Here is a 21125-nt window from a genome sequence, read left to right as displayed (position 1 = left end):
CTCCACGGTTCAGCACGTACGTGATCCAAAGATTCGAAAAAGAAGGGAAAAAAAGTATATGTATGGTGTGCGTGGTCAGTCTGTCAAGCGATAGTTATGGCCAGCGATAGTTATGGCCAGCGCTAGCGGTCCAAGTGGAGGAGCAGAGGAGTTTACGGCATTTAAGCAGCCCTTTGTTCCCCAAACCGACTGGGCTAAAGCTATTACAAAAGCTACTGGGGTGTTTAGCTGCAGACGGGAGGCCGTATTCCCTTGTGCAAAACAAGGGTTTTAAACTATGATGAACGTGCTTGAGCCACGCTATGATATCCCGTTGCGCGCCCACTTCAGTGACAAGATCGTACCCAGTCATGCATGAGCAGGAAAACTTTAAAGTTATGGCTGAACTGTCCCACGCATCTTTTGTTGCTCAACTACAAACAAGTGGACCTCCAGGTCAACGGAAAGCTACGTGACCGCTCATTATATCACAGCGGAGTGGTAGATATAAAGCCCTGTACTGCCCTATATTGCACCTTAATTTGTTTTTATATAATTGCGTGGAATGAGTCTTGAGTTGAATGTTTTTAATAGGCAAAAAAAATACTTAAAATTGGTCCGATCGGTGAATTAAAACCGTGATCCGATCCGAACCGTGAGATTTTTGATCCATTGCACCACTAGTACTCAGCCATATCAGAATTGTCATTTAAAGCAAAATCTGAAGTGTCTTTCCTCCTTTGTATGAAAATGTGCTGGTAGCTGAAATCACCAGTTCTACATTGAAGGCAAGCAGAAACATACTGAGAAAAATAAAATAAAAAAAACAGCAGAGTACAGCCAAGACAATTTTAAGAACAGAGTTATAATGACACTTCATTTTATTAAACCAAATGCATTAACTAGATAGCAAGTTATCCCAAGAGACAGTAGCAATAAGAGTGCATGCAACTAGTCGACCAGACTTTTAATGTTGCTTCCCTTGCCAAATGGTGCCAGAAAAACTCTGAAATATATTATTTTATTTTTTGGCTTTTCAATATAGAGCAGCAGGTGATGATTGGTCAATGCTGAACTTCTATCTAAAGCACACTCAGCTTTGTCTCTGGTAGGGAGTGAATGTGGATTTGTAACAGGAAGACTTCTCTTCCCTCTCCATTTTTAACAAATACCATCATCTCATCTATGGTGAACCGACCCTTGTTTTTTTTCAAACAGACTAATTTAGCAACAGCAGTTAAGATCCATTTACACCTGCATGGAATCTGCAACTGGATACATGACATCTAACCCACAGGTTTGTTTCCTCTTGGCGGGTTGCTTTGGGGGAGATTTGATGACAACAGGGGAAACCAAGTTTTTGAAGTCTGCACCCAGTTTAGAAATGCATTCTCATTATTTCGTTTGTGGTTGCAACATGATCCAGTGATCTGTACTGTTTGTGTTCCTCATCGCATTAACACAGCTACATGCTTTAGTTTGGCTTGCTTGAATCAGCAGGAAGAGATGGTATTGTTCACCTTTAAACTTCGTGGATTTTGTTTTTCTTAAGAAAATACAACCAGAAACATCATCCATTGGTAAAATTATAGTCATGTGGAGCTCCTCAAGTACTCCTACTTCCTCTTGGGGATTTAGTTTAGTTTTCTAGGTTTTCTGCAAACACAAAACACATACTGAGCTTCTGTCTAAATCTTCTCTACCTCATGAAGCTAAAGTTGTTCCAAGTATAATGAGCAAAAATAGAGCAGTCAAATGGTCTGTTTAAGCTTAAATACAAGCACAGACATGAGAAATGAGTGGCATTTAAAATACCATGTCGCCCATTTTTTTGATTCCTATTAAGTCAGCTAAAAGCAGTAGGTTGGTGGTAATAACTCCCTTCATCTGCCTTTATCCATTTTGCTGATCCTCACCATCTTTCTCTCATGATTTCTCTGGTTGCCCCAAGGCACAGGCATAAATGCCTCAATCAGTGGCTGCATTGCAAGCTTACTGCCTGTCCTTTTAGATATTAGAAGTGCCATTTGTGCCGGAGTGAGCAAGAAACTGGACGTCTGGGGGTTGGGAGGTCCCTGACAAATCTTTGACTGACAACTGAAACAGAACTAAGACGCAAACGAGTAGCAAATACTAATTTTTCTTAGGTTTCAGCGCAAATTTCAGCTTTTCTAACCTAAGACAGACACAGATATCCTGAGGCCCAACCTACCTACATATTTACAGAGAGAATGTGAGAGAATCCACAGGGCACAGTTATAAAATTAAAACATGGTGACTATGAATCTTAAACAATGAAATTTTTTAAAAAAAACCCTGCTCTTTCATTAAAAATAGTCAAAACGTTAGATCACATAAAGTGCATGCAAAACCACATTTTTTTGTGGATAAAAGGGGTAGAAGAGGAGGATAACAGATGGCCTTAATAGAAAGACAGGGGCTCATGTTTGTTCTGCCCCACCAATTTAAAAAAAAAAAAAAAAAAAAAAAGAAAAAACTCCCCAAGTGCACAAAAAACTTGACTACTCGTAATGTTCTACCTCTCACTGAACTGCAAAAATGTTTTTCTTTATTAAAACCATTTTTAACTCATTTGTCTTTCTGACCTGTTATCTGCTGTGAAACAAAACTAAATCGTACCATGCAGATACTCTGGTCTTGTTTCCTTACCAGCTGCCGTTATTGAGGGTGTGGATAATGCTAATACAAATACCATTACTAATTCTGCTTATAGGCTGGACTTTTCATCTTAGCTAGTTTCCTGCATGAGAGAGAAAAAAAAGACTACTTCCATTCATCTTAGGTGTGGAAAAGCCTCATCGCCATAACTTTGACATTACAATTTTACACTGTATGACAGACAGAAAACATGCCAGTGGTGATTAAAAACACACACACACACACACACACACACACGGCGTCATATAATTGCAATTAAGTGAACAATTTGGAATCTGATCTCAGCTGGAACTGGTTCTCAATTCCCATTGCTACAAAGGTTTAAATAGGACTGCTCACGCATACAGACATCACAAGGAGAACAACAGCGTATGTTAATGCTGTCATTTCGTTTTAAAATTTAGCTATTTTTCTCATACAAGAAGCCAGGCTATATGTTAGGAAAAGGGAAAGAGGAAAGGCCAAATGTTAGGGCAGATGGGTGCTGCATATAAAGCTCCAGGCATGACTGTCATAAAAGAGGGAAAGCCAGCTCTTTATCTGCAGTAATTTACAGCTGATGTTACTGCTGCCCTGCGCTGTCCCATGGGGGTCCATTGAGTCCCAACTGCAACTGGCAAAAAGTATAAAGAGGGGGCGTGGCAGGTTTATTGATGGATTACAGACATGTGGTGCCTCTGTCATGTGTGATAGCTCTTGTAATTTATAATCACTGATGTTGTGACTGCCATTGTTCCCGAAAGGTCTTCCAGCTCATTTTTCTTGAAGACTTGACAAAATCAAACACAATGAGGCACATGTGCAAATGACAGACACAGGAAAACTATTTTTTCTGGCTACATGCAGACTGTGAGGCTGGGCTTAAAGTCAGCAAATAATAAATAACACAAATGTAGTAAGCCATACACCTTTTTTGGCCGTTTATATATGTAATGCCTTTAATGACAGTGTAAACAAATGTAGAATCAAAAGTAAACATACTTATGTTGCTCAATGAGTATTTCCGCTTTGAACAAATCCCTATCATATGAAATTTAAAATATCTTTTGCACTAGGGCTGTGCGATATGACCAAAATCTCATAAGATAAATATAAGACATTTATCGTCCCAACAACGATACATATCACAAAAATTATCATTTTCTGTAAATTCTGTGAATTTCGGGCAACTCGACTTGCATGAAGTGTTTTCAGCTGGGTGCCATGTACCTGGAGTCGAGTGTTACATAAGTTGAACCGGCCGCAATTTTCTTTGTGAGTATTTATTACACGGTGTGCTGCGGGGAAAAGCCTGTTCTAAGGTTTATTTTTTTAAGCACCTGACGGCTCTTTTTAGCTTCTCGTCCGTAAACACTCTGCATACTATTTCACGTGATTCAGTTTATTTTGAAAAATCTCAACAGGATCTTGAGCTTTATTGTGAAAGGTTTATGTGGAAAATAAACAAGCGGACGGTGGACACACGCGATGGTTTTACCGTCGTTGTTGCTAACGACAATACATAAAACCAGTCACTTGTCCGTCCATAGTGTGGTTATATTAAATATAAGAAAAAGGAGAGAACTTTAAGAAATTCCACAGTGACCATCAAAACGATGAAAAAAATATTGCCGAAAACAGTTTATTTTGCGAAACAAACGATAGCATAATATGAAACGATAGGCGTTTTCATATTGTCATCCGATATATATCTTTATATTGAACCTATTCTGCACTGTATATGGTTCTAAACTACTGTGATTATTGTTACTTGTGTTAGCAGCAGAAATGTGCAGCACTACTCAATGGCTAGACGCCATTTAACCCAGCTAATATTTATGGAGCCAACTAGCAGTAGTAACCACATTTCAACATCTAACTGACTAGTCACACATGTCCCAACTTTAAACATTGCTGTCCTAGGTCTCGTTTCTCTAATCCACAGCCGGAAAAAAGAGCAACCAAGTGTGAGAGTAAAGCCAACACAAAATTGCCTTGATTCTTTTTAATGGTTAGCAGGGACACCCCAAAGTTGCAAAAGACTTCCACTTATATATGGCAGAAAAGAAAAAAATCCCATGGCTTTCTTTCCCAGTGAACATACATTAGTGATCATTTTAAGGGCTCAGTCACTTCAATGTGTAAATTATGGTAACTCTAAGAGTCAGAAAGAAGGATTATCCAGGACATGCCCATTAGTTAGCAACTTATCAATCACATAGATTGACAGTTAAACTCGCTCCTTGCAAGTCAAGTCTGGTCTCGAAAACGCTAAAGGTGGTCAAAACAAAAATGCTCCGCTAAAGGCTTGATAGCAGCACTTCACTAACAGAGGGCCAACAGCTACCCTTAATAGCATCTACACTAAAAACAGCTTTCTTTTGTTTTCAAGACGTTAACGTGCCACACACTGTAAACGATACAGTTGAAAAACGCATTAGTTTAATGTTTCTTTTCTGGGCTCTAAAGTTTCAGTTCTTGGTTAAAAAGCAAACATACAAGACACCAGCTAAACAAATAGGACTTTTTACATCGGAACCTAATGTGCCTCGATTACAGCAAAAATCATAATCAAGATGACTTTGATTAATACAGTAAGCCAGAGTTTCTACCCACATCAAAAAGATTTTGGATGCAGTGTATTTTCACAGAAGCCTTTCATATGTTTAAAATTAAAAAAATAAATAAAATCAAAACAACAGGTAAAGGGAGCAGGAAGGACACATGGGAGTCTGATAATACATTTTAGGTCCAAACTAATGGGTATTTTTGACTGTAAAGCCTGTAAATTTGTGGAAAATCCCCAGGGCATGTTTGGAAGTGCAACTGTTGCACAGAAAACAGACCAGGTGAAGGACCTTGAGTGATACAGTGACAAAAGTAACTGCTAATGATCATTCAACAAGTTCACCAATGGAAACAATGAGATTTTTAACTACTCTAGAGAGATCCGGTTAACGCTGGACTCCAGCTAAAATGTCATTGTGGCGTGAAGTGAACCAAACAGCAAAAATATGCACTATAAATGAAAGGTCTGTGCTTGGTGTACAGCACACGGGAGAAAGATAAGAGAGAGAGCTTTGCAGTCAAAATTAGTTTTATCCCTAACACTTTATTTTCACTGAAATACAAAAACTGGAATTACTTGGTTAATTGCTGAGCCCTAGCTTAACTCTAAGTGGGGATGCTTCTGCACATAAAGCATACATTACTTTCCAATTATGGTGAAAATATGAAATCAACTCATTTTTGTATCTTCATACCAGGAGCAGCATTTTCCCATCACAGAAACAGCGAGCGCTGCAGAAATGCAGTTCAGCTACTCCACTTTTGCCACACAGTACAGCAGATGAGTTAAGAGTGCTGCAATAACTCGGGTTTTCACTGAGGGCTCACAAACCACCTCAACAAAAACAAGCAGGGACAGTCTACCAGGTGAAAGAAAAAAGACATGTTACTCAAGTCTCCAGATGACTTTATAATTTCAGCTATAAAGTTTGGAAGAACAAGTCAAAAAGTTGATTTAAAATAAGCACTAGTCTTGTTTTATAATACAAATGAACTTTTTAAGGGCCAAGTGGGAACTTGCATCCCCAATCTTTGCTTTCCAATTACAAGAAATATGACAGACATTTCCTAATCACTCAGATTCCAATACTCAGAGCACACATACAGATTTCTATCTTGCATTTCTACACATTTATTTTCAGCAGTGCACACGTCTGCTGAGATGTGTGACGTTATAACCCTATCTGCACTCTCTGCAAGAATTCAATGAGTTAAAGGAAGCTAGCACCATCGAGACTGAGTGTGGCTATGTAGGCTTGCTCAGGGACAGATGGAGTGGCCATTGAGATGAGGTTTTTGGGTTTGGTTTTTTTGCCTATTAACACTTCGTTTTATAGCCACAAGCTGAACCAAGTGGGCACTACCACCAAAACGGTAAATGTTAACATTTACCGTTTTCTCTGACTGGTGATTACACACACCTAAAATCGTACCTGAAATAAATGGAAATGGATGCAAACATTATCAGACTTAGAATTTACAGGTGTACAAACATTGGCATTAAGTCGTATGTGATTTGTGATTTTGAAGACAATATTATTTAAGCTAATTAGGGCCTAGGTTACCTCTGTGAGTTTATCACGCCATGTGTACCTGCTGTTAATGCAGTATCAGGCTACCACAAAAGACACCACTTTGCACCTGATTCGAGAAATAATTACCATTTTAGTCTTTTGATTTTTCAACTATAACCCATCAAATTCTCTTTACTAACGAAAGCGTTACAGTAGAGCAATGCAAAGCTAATGTAACACCTCTGAAGATAACAAAAGTTACAGTTGTTGAAGCCATGACCATTTTAGACACTCAAGTTAGTTATTCTGCTGATCGTATTGTGTTATGGCTTGCTGCATAAGTTAAGGCGAGGGTACCAAAAGGCTGGCATTGGCGTATTAAGGGTAGGTGCAGTAAATGCTCAACTCAGAATGAAACCACAACACTGCGGTAAAACCACATTAACTGCTACCGAAAGAACACCCAATCGACTGGATAACGTGTAACGTTGCTACACGGGCATCGGTTGATTTAATGCCAAGTAGTAAAAGAGAAGTTTCAGTGCAAATGTTCCTTACATTTGGGTTTGTGTTTGCCGACAGTGTCGAGGCCTTTACCTTGTCCATCAGACGTTGACAGGGCAGGTGAATTCAGCTTCGGCCGCTTAGAGAGTGGAGGTCCAGCGTCCAGCAGGTTTTCAGCCATAGTTGAAATCTTGCCTGGCCGGTCGCTTAAGTTGATGATTCTGATTAGCTTATTAGTAGAAAGTTGTTCAATCACCAAAAACCTTCCCGGTTAGCACGTTAGCAAGCTGACAGCCTGCTAACGTTGGCTAACTGGCTAATAGCTAGCTAATTGCCTGCTACCAGCTAAAGTAACTGTTAGCGTTTAGCTACTCCTCGCCGTGAGAGTCGGTGTCTTTTAAAAGAGATGCAATAGCGCCCCGCTTCGCCACCGCCATTCACCCCATGATAATCCAACACCCAACACCCACATTATTATCGTTAAATACCCCAAAATAAAATATTCCCCATGTAAAAATCGAGCCTCACACTGACGATCCAGTTAAATCAGGTGGATTGCTGCATTCCGGGAGAAAAGTCGTAATTTCTAGATGTTCAAAGTACCCATTTTGCGTGACGTCAAATTTCTTCATGCAAAAATCGCGCGAAGCTCCACAAAAATGCACAATTGCATAAAAATGCCGTATTTTTGCAAATCTCTTCGAAAGTCACGATCTGCTCACCGCTTGCCCACGGTAAACAATACTGCTCCCGAACGGCGACAGGGGCTGAATCACCGCACTCTGAAGGGGAAATCAGATATACGGAGCTTTTCTGCCCGACGACCACCAATCCAATTCCCGTTTTTTCGCACAAAATGTCTCCGAAGCGATATTACGATTTCGTTTTCGGCAGAAGGCCGCTGTCATATCACGGGAAGGATGCTCGATTTCTACGTAAAACCCAGTGTTGGACCGAAATCCTAATTCCGAGCCACGACAAGATGGCGGCTGTTGATTCCTTCGGTACAAAAAAGTTTTTTTTTTCTTTTCCAGATCGGCTGTAGAGGGGGAGGGGCCGCGCATTCACGCCCTACGTGAAAACACCGTCACCGCTGACCGCTGGGGGCGCTACAGCACAACCAGTGATTCACACATGCACTTTACAACCCATTTGATCCCATTTTTTTTTGTAAACTTGGGGCAAAATATATACATTAATGAATAAAAATATCTTTTTTAAGATGTTAACTTAAATATTTTACCTTATTTTTACAAACTCACGTGATTTTTTTCTGGAAAAAAGAAATTAGATATGAAATGTACATTTCAAGGATCTGAATTTCCTTCAATAACTGGGAAAATATGAATCTCTGCATGATATATAGTTTTTTGTCTACAATAAAAAATACTTAAACGTTATCAGTTTCTAGCCACTTATTTGTCATTTTTGAAATCGTGTTTTACTAACCTTCTTTTAAATTTGTTAACAGTTTGCAACAAATTATTAAAACATACCTTCTTGCAGTCAAAATGCACTTGGTCAATATAAACTGCGCCCCAACTTCAGTCATCATCTGGCTGCTGATGAAGATCACAACCCTGTCTCCAATTTTGAGACCTTTTAGGTTAGGCCTAATCCTCCCTAAAACCTGGCTAATTTGCATGTTGCCTTTTTGAGAATCTCTAAGTTGCTTCCCTCACCTCTTATTTAGTTTTAATAATACAAAACTAAATGACAGTACAGTCTGTCATCACTCATTATATGCACAGAAATTCAACTCTACGTGACTTTACACGTTACAGTATGCTAGACAGTCCAAGCTTTCCGCTTGGAGATTTATTTCTCTCATACTGAAAAAAAGAGGAATAAAGTCATATAACTCACACATAAGCAAACAGACACACAAAAATCAATCTGATAATACGTGTCTCTTATTCATTGTTTTTGGACAGAATCTGACACATGCACATGTATAAAAAAAATCATATGTGACAAAATAACTGCATATGTACAAACACTGAGTGCTTTGTGCAAATGTGTACAGATTACTATCACGTGTTGATAAATGATACATGGGTAATGTGCACAAAACGTACATTATACATCTCATTCATGAACATAAAACAAATACATTTCAAATCAAACAACACTGTTGAAAATCTGTCCCAGTGTAACTTAGAACACATACGGGTAGAATTTACTTGCAAATTATAATGAAAAGACGTGCAGCTGACATAATTTAAAATGAGTGACAATGTGATGCTTAAGTGCTGACACTCTATGCCTTTATGTATTTCCCTTATTTCTCTGTCATAAAGCAGAATCACACTTCTCCAAAAGGAAAAGAAAAAAAAAAGAGATGACTGAATGCCATGAACTTATCCTTTTTTAAAACGGGAGAACTAGCTTCTGCCAAAACTGAAACAAATCATTTATAAATACACTGTCAAAGAAGGACAGTATTCAGGTAACCTATAATGAGCAAAGCTTAGTGATTTGAATTTCCTGAATACTGGAAATATATGCATAATAATTAACATATATGTAGAATGACATTGAAATGAAATAGGATGACAGTATAGTACAGAATCAAACAAAAAAATAAGGAGACTAGCAAAGAAGGAAACTACTCGCATGCAAACAAGTCTCACTCACACACATCTCCCCCTACTGCACCCCAGATCACATAAGTCAGCAGCGTGTAATATTTTATTCATATGTGTGTGTACAGATTAGTGCTACTGGAGAGGATGTGTACCCACGAACCTGTGGGGTTCTTCCTACGCCACCTCAGATCTATGGCTAGTTAGTGTCACTGCTGTGCATGGTAGGGCTGCAGGCACATGGCCTGAAAATCTCATAGATCGTCTAACAACGCAAGGCAACAAGACGGTGAACTTTCCTTCGCAGTTGATACTCAATATTCTCCTTTATTTGTGTTCCATTGTGTGCTATGCTTCATTAGATTTGGCAAACAAGAGCAAGTGGAGAAAATGTACAAGTAGTGTAAATCTTTCAAAAAGTAATGATTCTGGGCAACAAAAGCAGGACTCATTTAACTATTCCAGCGTCTGCAGTGACGGCTTCTGGAGAAACCTCTTTGGATTTTCAGGGTATTAATGCTGCAGCGATTATGAAAGTTGATGCTATGATTAAACATAGTCCACATTCAAAAGGCACAGGCTGTGTATGTCCAGAGAGCTTAGTGAAAGAGGTAAATAAACATGTTTTGCTACAGGTCCCGACAGCTACATAACTCATCCTTCTTGTCATTTTGGCATTTTTGCATGTGGACAGATTTCTGAACAGAGAAAGTCCATCTAACCCAACTGCTGACTAATTTTTTAAACATGTGGTGGTGAAAGCTGAAAATGAATAATCTATGGATAAGGCAATAGCAAACTGTCCCCATTTCGATCTTTTTTATATGATTGAGTTGACGTAAAACCTTATATTTCTCACACACTTAGGAAATATAAGAGAGAAACGCGTGCTTTCAGGAGAAAAGACAAAGCACGAAGTGAGGAAAGAGAAAAACGAGCAAGCGATTTAATGGGAGCACCACCACACTTTTCCAGATGGCTGGTCTGTGTCAGGAGGAAAGAACTGGAAAGAAGCACAAAAAAATATCTGGAATTTATCAAAAAAGAAACAAAACCTGCACACAATGACCATTAATTTTCTCAAATATACAATCACAATCTATCCTCTGCATAATGACAGCTTAGTAAAAAAAAAAATGAAAGAAGAAAAATTTTCTGGAAACCAAAAACTAAAAAAAAAAAAAATACAGTCATACTTTCAGGCACCACAAACAATCAGCTAGATTAGGCTGCACTGCACCCATAATCACTCAATTAAAGTGGCACAATTTTATTGATTCAGTAGAGGCCCCGATTGGTGAAAAGACTGTGACAGGATCAAGGTAATACGTCCCAATCTTTCAACAGCAAATCACAAAGATAAAGGCAGACGACAATGATCTGTTGGGTAATTTGCACGGATGGGCTGACCATTGTCTAGATTTTTTTTTCTTTTAGCAATGAAGGCAACGGAAATTAAAGAAAAGTCACAAGATTTGAGTCTGAGGTTTTACACACAGTACTGTGGAAACTGTCACTCATCTCTAAATTTAAACCCACGCCAACAGCCTGTGGACCACCCCATCACTGACCAAGAACTACGCAGTGATTGTCCCTCACAGTCCCATTTAAAGTTATACTTCACCTGAAATCCTTCGAGTATCAAGCGCTCACCTCATCAGAAGACAGGAATGGTGATATTCTGCATTTGACTTATTGACTCCAATGAAAACAAAATTAAAGCTGCCAATACTGCCAATACTTACAAGTATCATACTACCTCCCAGCATTATTAGGACTCTCTGATAATTAATAATGAGTGAAATCTGTGTTGTTGGTGTGGATGTAAATGGGAGTACTCAATTTATGGTAGTTTGAATGAGTGAGTCTCGTATTTTGGCTATTTATCAGGGTTCCAGTAGGAGCAAACGGGAGAGTGGCTGTATTCAGAGACAGGCCAACACGCTGCTGGCTTCCTCTTCACTCTTTTCATTTGGTCAAAACAAAAATACAAAATATCACCAGACAGATACTTGGTCTTCCAAGCAGGAGTGGTTCTGATCAAAGAAAAAGCTGAAATATCAGCGAGCTCGCATCGAGACAATTTTACACCACCTGTAAAATTGGACATGTGTGCGAGAGGTGAGCGTTTAATACCCGAAAGACAGATCCCAGTATATTTAAAGTGCCTTCCTGCATTTGTGATGGTCTCACTTTTTCAAACCACCTTTCTTCCAGATCTATAGTCCCTTATCTGATTAGATTTTGTCCTTTTGATTCTCTCAGCTCTGTTTAAAGTTTCTTAAAAGCTATTTATTGGTAATAACTACTGAATACAAGTGGTCGAAAAAAAAAGAAAAACACTGTGCAAGACCTGTGCTTAAAATGTGCATTGAGCTGCTACACAAACTAAAATCTCTGCAGCCTGCATGTCCCTTGAAAGTGAGACTCTGGCACAAATGAATACTGTATTAAGCCCTGATGTCAAAGCACAATACATAAATTAACACTGCTTTATGTGATTCCCTCATTCTTCCCAAAGTTTCCTGCTCCGCCTGTCATTCTGCATTGGCACTTATATAAAATCTAAAATAATTTTCCCCTTAAGTAAGGTCAGGACTTTGATCAAGTTAAAACAGTTGATATGGCACAACAATGATTTCTGTAAGAAATACTTGCATTCAAAATAAAAGCATGAAAAAAGAAACCACAGCATATTCTGTAGTCTAACATTGTTAAAACCTGTTCAGTATTCATATTTTTGTTCACTGTTCTAATCCTGAAGGCACTTAACAAAAGCATCAACAACAACAACACCAACAGATCCCTCTTTCCCTTTTCAACTTGTTCGCCATCATAAACTGCTGTGCTCAACACAGGTAAATCCCACCCCAGGACTCAGGCAACACTTCCATGAAAGACATCAAGTACAATCTTATATCCACTGGTTTTGTTTTTGACGTGACCAGTCTGTCTTCCATGCCAAAGACACTTGCTTAAAGGAAAAGACATCCCGCCAACATCGGTAATCAGTCCTGGGGAGGCAGCAGCTGGGGGCAGTAAGAGGAATAGAAGACAGCGGGAGGAGACAGAAGGGATCAGAGGCGAGCATAAAACTCCTCATTGAGTTTAGTTAGCTCATTCGCTTCCTCATCTTCATCCTCCTCTTCTTGAAGCGCGAGAGGAGCTGGCTGCACCTGGGAGGGGCCTTGTGCACAACTGGGCTCTGGGCCTAGTTCAGAATGGGGAGGGGTGTGAACGTCTGTGGCAGGGGGCTGTCCAGCGTCCCTATATCCTTCCTCCCTCACTTCTGTGGGCTTAACTGAGACAGGCTCAGGGCCTACTCCTGGAGGCCTTATAGCATATTGGGGTTGAGTAGAGAGTGTGGAAAGAGAGGAGGAGGGAGGAGTGGAAGAGGTGGAAGGGGCAGCCACAGGCTGGGCAGCTGAAGTCTCACTGGCAGGTAATACCACGGACGAGGGTCCAATTCTGACAGCCTGCTCCGCTTGATCCTGGTATATACTTTCCCCACTTTTTGGGTAAAGGAAAGTCCTCATTTGACCTTTGCCCTTAACATTCACAGTACCTCTATAGTCAAACTCTAAACCCATGGCACTGAGCACAGCATGGCTTTCCTCGCTCACTTGCACCCGACACTCCACGCCGGTGGAGTCCATGCGACTGGCAATGTTTACTGTGTCTCCCCAGATGTCATAGAGCAGCTTTGTGGTGCCGATGACCCCTGCCGTCAGGGGACCATGGTTAAATCCAATGCGGAGCTTGAACCCGAAGCCTAGCATGTTCTTGTTGAAATCATCCAGGACTCCCATCATCTCAAGGGCAAAGTTGAAAAGGGCCATGAGGTGAGCATGCGGAGAATCCGATTCATTCTCAGCCATCTGCTCGACGTTCAGTCCCGACGCAGCCATGTAGGTGGCCCCGATTGTCTTGATTTTTTCCACGCTTGAGAATTCAGGTTTGCGAAGGAGTTCGTCAAAGTCTCCAATCAGCTCATTCAGGACACGGTAGCACTCTTTTCCACCTTCATAGCTCTCTTCATAAAACTCACTGAAGTTCACAATACTGGCAAAGATCACACCCACACTGTCATGGTTCTTGGAGTAGCTCTGGGTCACCTGAAATATATGGAGAGAAGAGGCTCACGTTATAATGGACTCACAAGAGAGAACTATCTTCAACTGTAGTCAATAGTTTGAACGTGTGTATACATGAGATTCAGGATGAATTTAGATTTCATTGTAAATTAACACAACTGCCATTTTTTGCTCATTAACTGCTAAAACTACTACTGCTGTATTTAGCCAGTATTTGCTTAATAATGGTTGATTACAAAGAATAAAAAACAAGAAAATGTTCATTTATTGATCAGTTTTTTATTTAGACGATTAAGTTCAAGTTTAATAGTTAATTTAAATGGCAACAAAACCTTGAGCTGGTCAGCGACATGAATGGGGATGATGTTGCCGAGTAACCACTCAGCCTGATCTCGCATCATCTGGATCTTGGTGCGGTGCTTGTCAGCCTCGACGTTGCCATGGTAATGGAGACGGTAGCTGATCTCAAACTCGCGGTTGAGGAACCACACAAGGAGAAGAAGCAAGAAGAAGGCCAGGATGGCCTCTGAGATCAAAAGGTCAGAAAACATCTTAGGACCATTTTCTGAACTGCCGTCAATCAATGTTGAGGTGTTTGGTCTGTGGAAGAAAATGATGGGAGAATCGGAAAAGAATGAGGGACATATGGGAGAAATGATCAGATGAGAATTGAAAGACAAAGGATGGTAAGGAGATTTCTACAGCCATTTCTTGGAGAATCTACGACATAGCATCTTAATAAAGTTTTAACATATATCTTGCAGTTCTTAGCCCAGTTTTTAAGTTGCATGTGCTTAATCCGGATAACGTGCAGTAATGCTGGGAAATTTTGGTTTAGCCTTAATCAAATTTGATTTAAGATTTTTGGAGTCCAAACGTTGCCAAAGAGCAAGAGTATAATTTTGGACTTGCACGAAAATTCTGATTTATCGCAGAGCTGCCAGTTATAACTCCCCAACCACTGCTTATCTGCAGTTTAATTAATTCTGGAAGATTTAGAAACTAGACTTGAGTTAAAGAAGATGAAGGCTGATTGAAAATTAAAAAAAAAAATCCAAAGTGATTTTCATCCAATCACTTTATGGATTTATGTGACAGATAAGAAAATTCAAGGAGTTATGCCTGGTAAATTTTATCTGATAATGCACTTTAGCTAAAAACTGTAATTAGCACTAGAATAAGACAAGTTATCCTCAATGCAATATTATTTGAGGGGTTATTTATCATCATCACCCCAATGCAGAACATGTAAACTGATGATGTCGAGATGTTCTGATGTACAATTGAAATTCAGTTATTTTTTTAAGATGAAAGAATGAGGGAAAAAAACTACTTGTGTGTGATCTGTGTCATATCTTACACAAACTCTGTGAATACATTGACTGTATAACACATGGGAACAGTTTGTAAAGCGGGTGTGCAGCACAGTATTTGTTCTAAGTAACCACACCTGCAGAGATTGTTTTGCATAGGGCAAAGTGAGTAACAGGCAAAACAAGAGGTGCTTTGTTTTCAGCTTTGCCTGGTCCTATGAGTCTCAATTTCTGCTGCAACATTCAGATTGTAGGGTCAGAATTTAATGTCAAAAAAACAAAAAGCATTGATGCATCCTCCTTTGTGGTTCAATCTGTTGTTGGTGTAATGGTGTGGGGAGCTCCCCTTCACATGGTACAAGTTTAGCACTGTTTAAATGCTACAGCCTACCTGATTATTTTTGCTGACTGTGTCCATCCCTTTATCCAAGCTAGTACTATCAAAGTGTACCCAATAAAGTGGCCAGTAAGTGCATAACTATTAAGTATAATATCCTGGGGAAAATGCTTTTTAAAACCTTATTTTTGGGCAAAGTCATATAAGTTTTTAAACATTTTTTTCGTCTTTTTAACTCAGATTTGACTGGTGATTCTATACATGCAGTTTTATGTCCTGATGAAAATGTAAATTAAAGTGAATTTGCATAAAACTTTAAAATAGCTGACCTAACAACGGTCTAGAGGTGTTTCTATCCCCACATCCCCAGACTTTTTTAATGTTAAGTTGCTAAGTAACCACCAGCTGCTGGGCTACTGCCAAAGATGGATGCTGAAGTTTTTCTTGCAAAAAACATACCAACGCTTTATGACCCATGTCTGTATACAATAACTGCATGCATCTCACGCAAAGATTAAAAAAAAAAGAAAAGAAGATGATCTCCGTGCCACATACTCTCATGTCTGGTGTAGCCACTTCCATTGATTATAATAGAAGTAAAATGCATACTTTAGGCATTCAGTGTAACCACAGTAAAGGGTTGTGGCCTACACTTATCCATCACTGATGGGGAGAAAAAAAATTACGGAGAATTTGTCTGTTTCAGTTTGTTTTTGTAATTCCCTTGATAAAACTAAAATAAAAAATGCAATGTCGAAGTTTACATATCCAACTGTAATATAAACAGGTGTATCGTGAATGCCCAGAAAAGGAGCCAACAAAGACCAAAGAATACAAAGAAGCAGTTCCCTACTTTCATTTTTTCTACTGCAGCCTTGATTAAGGCTTAGTTGTAGCCCTCATACAAGATTTAAGCCAGCATGAGCTGCATGAGTCATTTCCACCACTATTGGCATTTGCAGGCATGATTACTGCAGCACACAAAGAGGAAAACAGAGGAAGAGAGAGAGATGGATAGGAGAATAAAAAGCATGACCGTGTGAGCATAGGTTAAAGCTAGAGAGAGCTGTAGTTATGAGTAGAGAAAAAAAGAAAGCAGTCGCTCCTGTTAACCCTTCAAATGTCAGTCATCAATCAAACCCCTCTGTTTCCACGGAGACACTCACCCTTGAACTGGTAAGCTGTTATTACTCGAGCTGAAAGACACAAGAGTGGTGTCAGTCAGAAGACCAGTCAGGAACAGTCACACACATGCACACAAACACAAACAATACGCATGCATGACAGCATATAATCAGGGGTTAAAGTGGGCAGAACAAGCCAAAATGGTGTTTCGATATCTTCAATTGCAGAGTAATTAAATACGATAGGTGGCTTAATACACCACAATATCAGGCAGGATCATGTTTCATGGGGTTCCTTCTAGCTGATGCCAGGAAGATACTCAAGAAATCAAAAAGTAACATCACCCCATCATTATTTGGCGAACTAGTGATATGCTAACTTATTTTCAAAATATTAGATGGGTGGTTAAAAACCCCAAACTCTATAGCATCATCACAGGTCAGCTGATCACAGCCTTTCCAGAAAGAAAACAAATCTACTTGAGCTCACAAAACAAATGAATTATAAATTATTCTGAGGAAAGACATTTTTCCTGATGAACTGCTTCACTGGATCTTGAGTGCTATTTGAATTCCTGCATATGATGTAGATATTCTTATTTCTGTTGCGGAATCTGCTACATGTACAGTGCTTAAAAACTACCAATTCAAATCTGAGCCACAAACAAACAGGGCAGACTCAGAGCACCAATGCAAACCTCTTTCTTTAGCATTAAAAAAAGAACTTTTATTATTTACTAAAGAAGTTCAGTGTTAATTTTGAGACTTAAAAGCAATAATTGCAATAATTCTATTGGTTACATGATGGTTTTTTTTTAGAAATGTATTTTTTCCAAAGTGCAAATTTTGCAGGTGAGTGCATTTAAAATTAACAATACAAAAGCTATTTAAAAAGGTCAGCAGGAGGCAATTAACTGCAAAAAAGTGCTAAAAAAAACCAAAGAAAGGAAAACGCCTGCCTTCTTTTGTGCCTGGTGTGGAGGTGATAGTTGCAGCTCAAAGTGTTAATTTGGAATGCCAGGGGGAGATATTATCGGAGTGATAATTGGCACAAGAGATGGTTGGCATGGAAGCGCCATGTAAAACTTTGGATCTGTCCTGTAGCTCTTTACTGAGCGCTTGTCCTGAATGTTTAGATCTGAGTCCCACATCTTTCTGGTCCCCTGTAATAGTGGCATTTTATTGAAACTGAGAAGAAGTCATCTCACTGCAAATACAAAATGCATGCATGCTATGGATGTTTTAAAGGCAGCAAAGTTACATTTTTACAGCGAGCAGAGCAGTTTGCGCCGTAGATTTTTAATCCTGTACACAGAGATCAGTTCATAATGGAGCACAAAAGCCTCTGCGGTGTCTCTGTGCATACACAGATGCCCACAATGTCACAAACTCCCTCATGTATTTTGCTTTTTTCCCTCCTCTCCATCAGATCAATTACATAATATAATGAAATGTGCAGCTATTAATGCGACTCGGACTGGAAGCATGCAGAAAAAAGCAAGAGCAATGTGTGCATTTACAGATGAGGCACAGCTGCAGTAACTTCATTAAGAGTGGATTGCAAATAACCTTTTATGCTCTCTACATCCTGCAGGTCAGCTTTTATACACAGATGCCGTGTTTATATGGTAGAACAGTTTGAAATAAAGCTGAATAATGCTTGAATAATCTCTGGATGACTCCAACACTTCACCCGAGCTCTCCGCTCTCCCCTCCGCAAAAGTCTCCATCGGTTTCTAACAGAAGACTTCTCCCTTTCTATCAAAACACATTGATTATTCTCCCACTGACTCTCACTGATCTGAACTGCTGTTTCTGGAGAGAAAATGTGGAATACCTCCACTTACACTGTGCCATTTTAGTCAGTACATTGAACACTGAGGATTTTATGTAGTGAATATATGCATGAGATCTACAGACTAAACATAAAAGGTGCAAATTTGTTTTACAATAAGGGCTGGCTAGAAATCACTGCTCTACCCTTGACTACTTAAGTCTTTTATAGGGATTCGTGATAGCATCCCACAGAGTACCCTGCACTTAGTGTTTGTGTGTATGTGCAGTTAGCGTCTCACCTTTCCCCATACAGAGGACTGCACAACAGCAGCAGCAGCAAAGCAACCCCTGTAGCAGTGGCCAGGATTGAGCGCATCCAGAAACTCAGCTGACAGAAGTTACAAAACTGGATGATGGCCAGGATGGTGGCACAGCACAGGAACACGGTCACCTGAGGAAAAACAAAAGCTAGTTATTCAAATGTCTTAGCAAATACAACAGCAACAAAGAATTCTTGCACATTCAACTGAAGCGTGTGCTATAAAAACACCTACTAAGCACGTAGTGATGTAATGATGTAACACTGGCTACTCCTCAGCTGTAAAATCCAGGTTTTCTGTTTAAGCACTTAGTGGTTATGTTGTGTAACACAAGTGCATCACACTACATCTTTCACCACCAGAGCCAAAGCCAGCATGTTGTAGCCCAAAGACAATCCATAGGCTTATTGAATAAAATATGATAAAAAGCTTGAAGGTTTTTGGATCAAAGTACTACAGTTCAGTTCAGATAACTGCTACCAGAAAGTGCCTTAAGATGATTACCCTTGTGAATTATTGCTACATAAATAAAATTGAATCAATTAGCTTCCTATTTCCCCCACGGCAAACGTTTTTCTCTACAGTTCTTGTTGCCATTTCCTTGGTATTTCCCTGGATTGTGTCACCAAAACTGCAATATTATATCCTAAAATGTCAAGAGCAATTCAGGGAATAAGTGCACAGACGTTTTCAGTTTTCAGGAGTAGCTCTATAATTTCATGGAACATTTTTTTAAATTAATGAATCATTTTATTTGTTTATTGTCACAAATAGACCTTTACGACAATCAAAGGGATTCTATTTTGCTCATTTCCAATTTTCTCCATATTTTATTCTTGGACCTTACTATAGTATCTTTGCATGATTCTGATTTCAAAATAATCCTTATTCATCTTAACCTGGGCTGTGGTGCGACACTTCACTTCATGCACACTGTGAAGCAAGATTTTCTTTTGCACCTCTTCCTTTAAACTAGCTTTCTTCTCATTGGCTGGTCCTTGCAAACGATTAGAACAGCAGATGGGTGGAGCTGTGGTGCTGCTGCATTCCCAGCCTAAGGTGGCATTATTAGGAATATCCTCTGTAACAGACTTCTTATAGAGCCAAGAGCAGGCAACATTTAAAAATAAAATAAAAAAAAAGCTTCCTGGTAGACGCACCTTAATTTGAAAATCCTAGGCGATTTTGAGAAAAGTTGACTCTGTGTCAGGGTCCTTGAGATTCAAACTTGTTTGAGATTTTTAGTAGGTGCACCTAAGGGATGAATTTTAAAATCCTACATCACCTCAACCTTGAGTTGTCATATTCACAAACTTGGGTATCAACAGTAACAATACCCCATCAACCTTTTAAGATTTAGGGGTAAAAACTTTCTACAACAGTGTTTAGTGCAGTCTGAAACCTGCACTTTGGCTTGAAGGGATTACTTCTATATATATAGCATGAAAATAACTGGATGGATTTCAAAACAATGCTGTCAAAATGAGTTTTTCACCAATGTTGAAGATTTAGCACTGAACAAACTGTAGTGTGTTCAATCTCAAATTGAAATCCACCACGTGAGCAAGTGTTGGGCCATCTACACTAAAGCAGAGTCGTGCTGGAAGAGAAAACCTAAGCACAGAATAGTCCAAAATGTGTTGGTAAGCTGAGGCATTAAGAGTCCCCTTCACTGGAACGTTCCAGACTCAGACTCGTCAGACAGAGTGCCAGATAGAGAAGCATGATTTGTCACCCTACAGAACATGTTTCCACTGCTCAGGAGTCCAGTGGTGGCTTGCTTTATGCCAGCGGTCCCCAACCTTAACCACAATATTTTCACGGACCGGCCTTTAAGGTGTCGCGGATAAATACAACAAAATAAAACTAGTACCGGTACCGAAAAAAAGAAGATTTATTCAAAACACACATGAAAAGACCCAGGAAAACCGAGTAAACAATAAAAACGATGACAAAATAACGCTGAAAACCGATAAAAACCCTGAAAACCATACATTTCACACCTGAGCCTCAACTCTCGCGGCCCGGTACCAAACGACTCACGGACCGGTACCGGTCCGAGGCCCGGGGGTTGGGGACCGCTGCTTTATGCTACTCCATCCGATGCTCGGTATTGTGCTTGGTGCTGTAAAGCCTGCATGTAGCTGAACAGCCATGGAAACGCATGCAGTGAAACTCCCAGCACACAGTTTTTGTGCTGATGTTGATAAGTCTGCAGCACTCAGCAACCCTGCTCTGCAACTTTACATGGTCTGCCACTTCATGGCTGAGTTGCTGTGGTTCCTAAACACTTCCACTTCGCAATAATAATACCACTTAAAGTTGATCATATAATATCTAAGAGGACAGAAAT

At 39.6% G+C, this 21125-nt stretch overlaps 2 protein-coding genes across 6 annotated transcripts in view; both read right to left on the bottom strand.

The window, feature by feature from the left end:
• crebbpa (CREB binding lysine acetyltransferase a) overlaps positions 1 to 8275 on the bottom strand; it is a 43640-nt gene extending 35365 nt beyond the window's left edge. For 2 of the 4 annotated variants that reach the window (XM_085163504.1, XM_085163505.1), the window contains exon 1: positions 7317 to 8274. In XM_085163504.1, coding sequence (XP_085019630.1) covers positions 7317 to 7404 — 88 coding nt within the window. In that variant the 5' untranslated portion in view covers positions 7405 to 8274. Of the gene's footprint in view, positions 1 to 7316 lie in introns of all 4 variants that reach the window. The other 2 variants (XM_085163506.1, XM_085163507.1) reach the window with 2 other exon arrangements.
• A 2635-nt stretch (positions 8276 to 10910) lies between these two features.
• adcy9a (adenylate cyclase 9a) overlaps positions 10911 to 21125 on the bottom strand; it is a 41983-nt gene continuing 31768 nt past the window's right edge. Inside the window, exons 8-11 of one of the 2 annotated variants that reach the window (XM_085163509.1) lie at positions 18752 to 18903; positions 16719 to 16748; positions 14235 to 14502; positions 10911 to 13923 (exon numbers count right to left, since the gene is read on the bottom strand). In XM_085163509.1, coding sequence (XP_085019635.1) covers positions 12886 to 13923; positions 14235 to 14502; positions 16719 to 16748; positions 18752 to 18903 — 1488 coding nt within the window. In that variant the 3' untranslated portion in view covers positions 10911 to 12885. The remainder of the gene's footprint in view (positions 13924 to 14234; positions 14503 to 16718; positions 16749 to 18751; positions 18904 to 21125) is intronic. The other variant, XM_085163510.1, reaches the window with a different exon arrangement.

Source organism: Neolamprologus multifasciatus, chromosome 6, assembly GCF_963576455.1.
Source record: "Neolamprologus multifasciatus chromosome 6, fNeoMul1.2, whole genome shotgun sequence".
Taxonomy (NCBI): domain Eukaryota; kingdom Metazoa; phylum Chordata; class Actinopteri; order Cichliformes; family Cichlidae; genus Neolamprologus; species Neolamprologus multifasciatus.
Note: the sequence above shows the minus strand (reverse complement) of the source record. Positions and strands in the feature narration are given on the sequence as shown.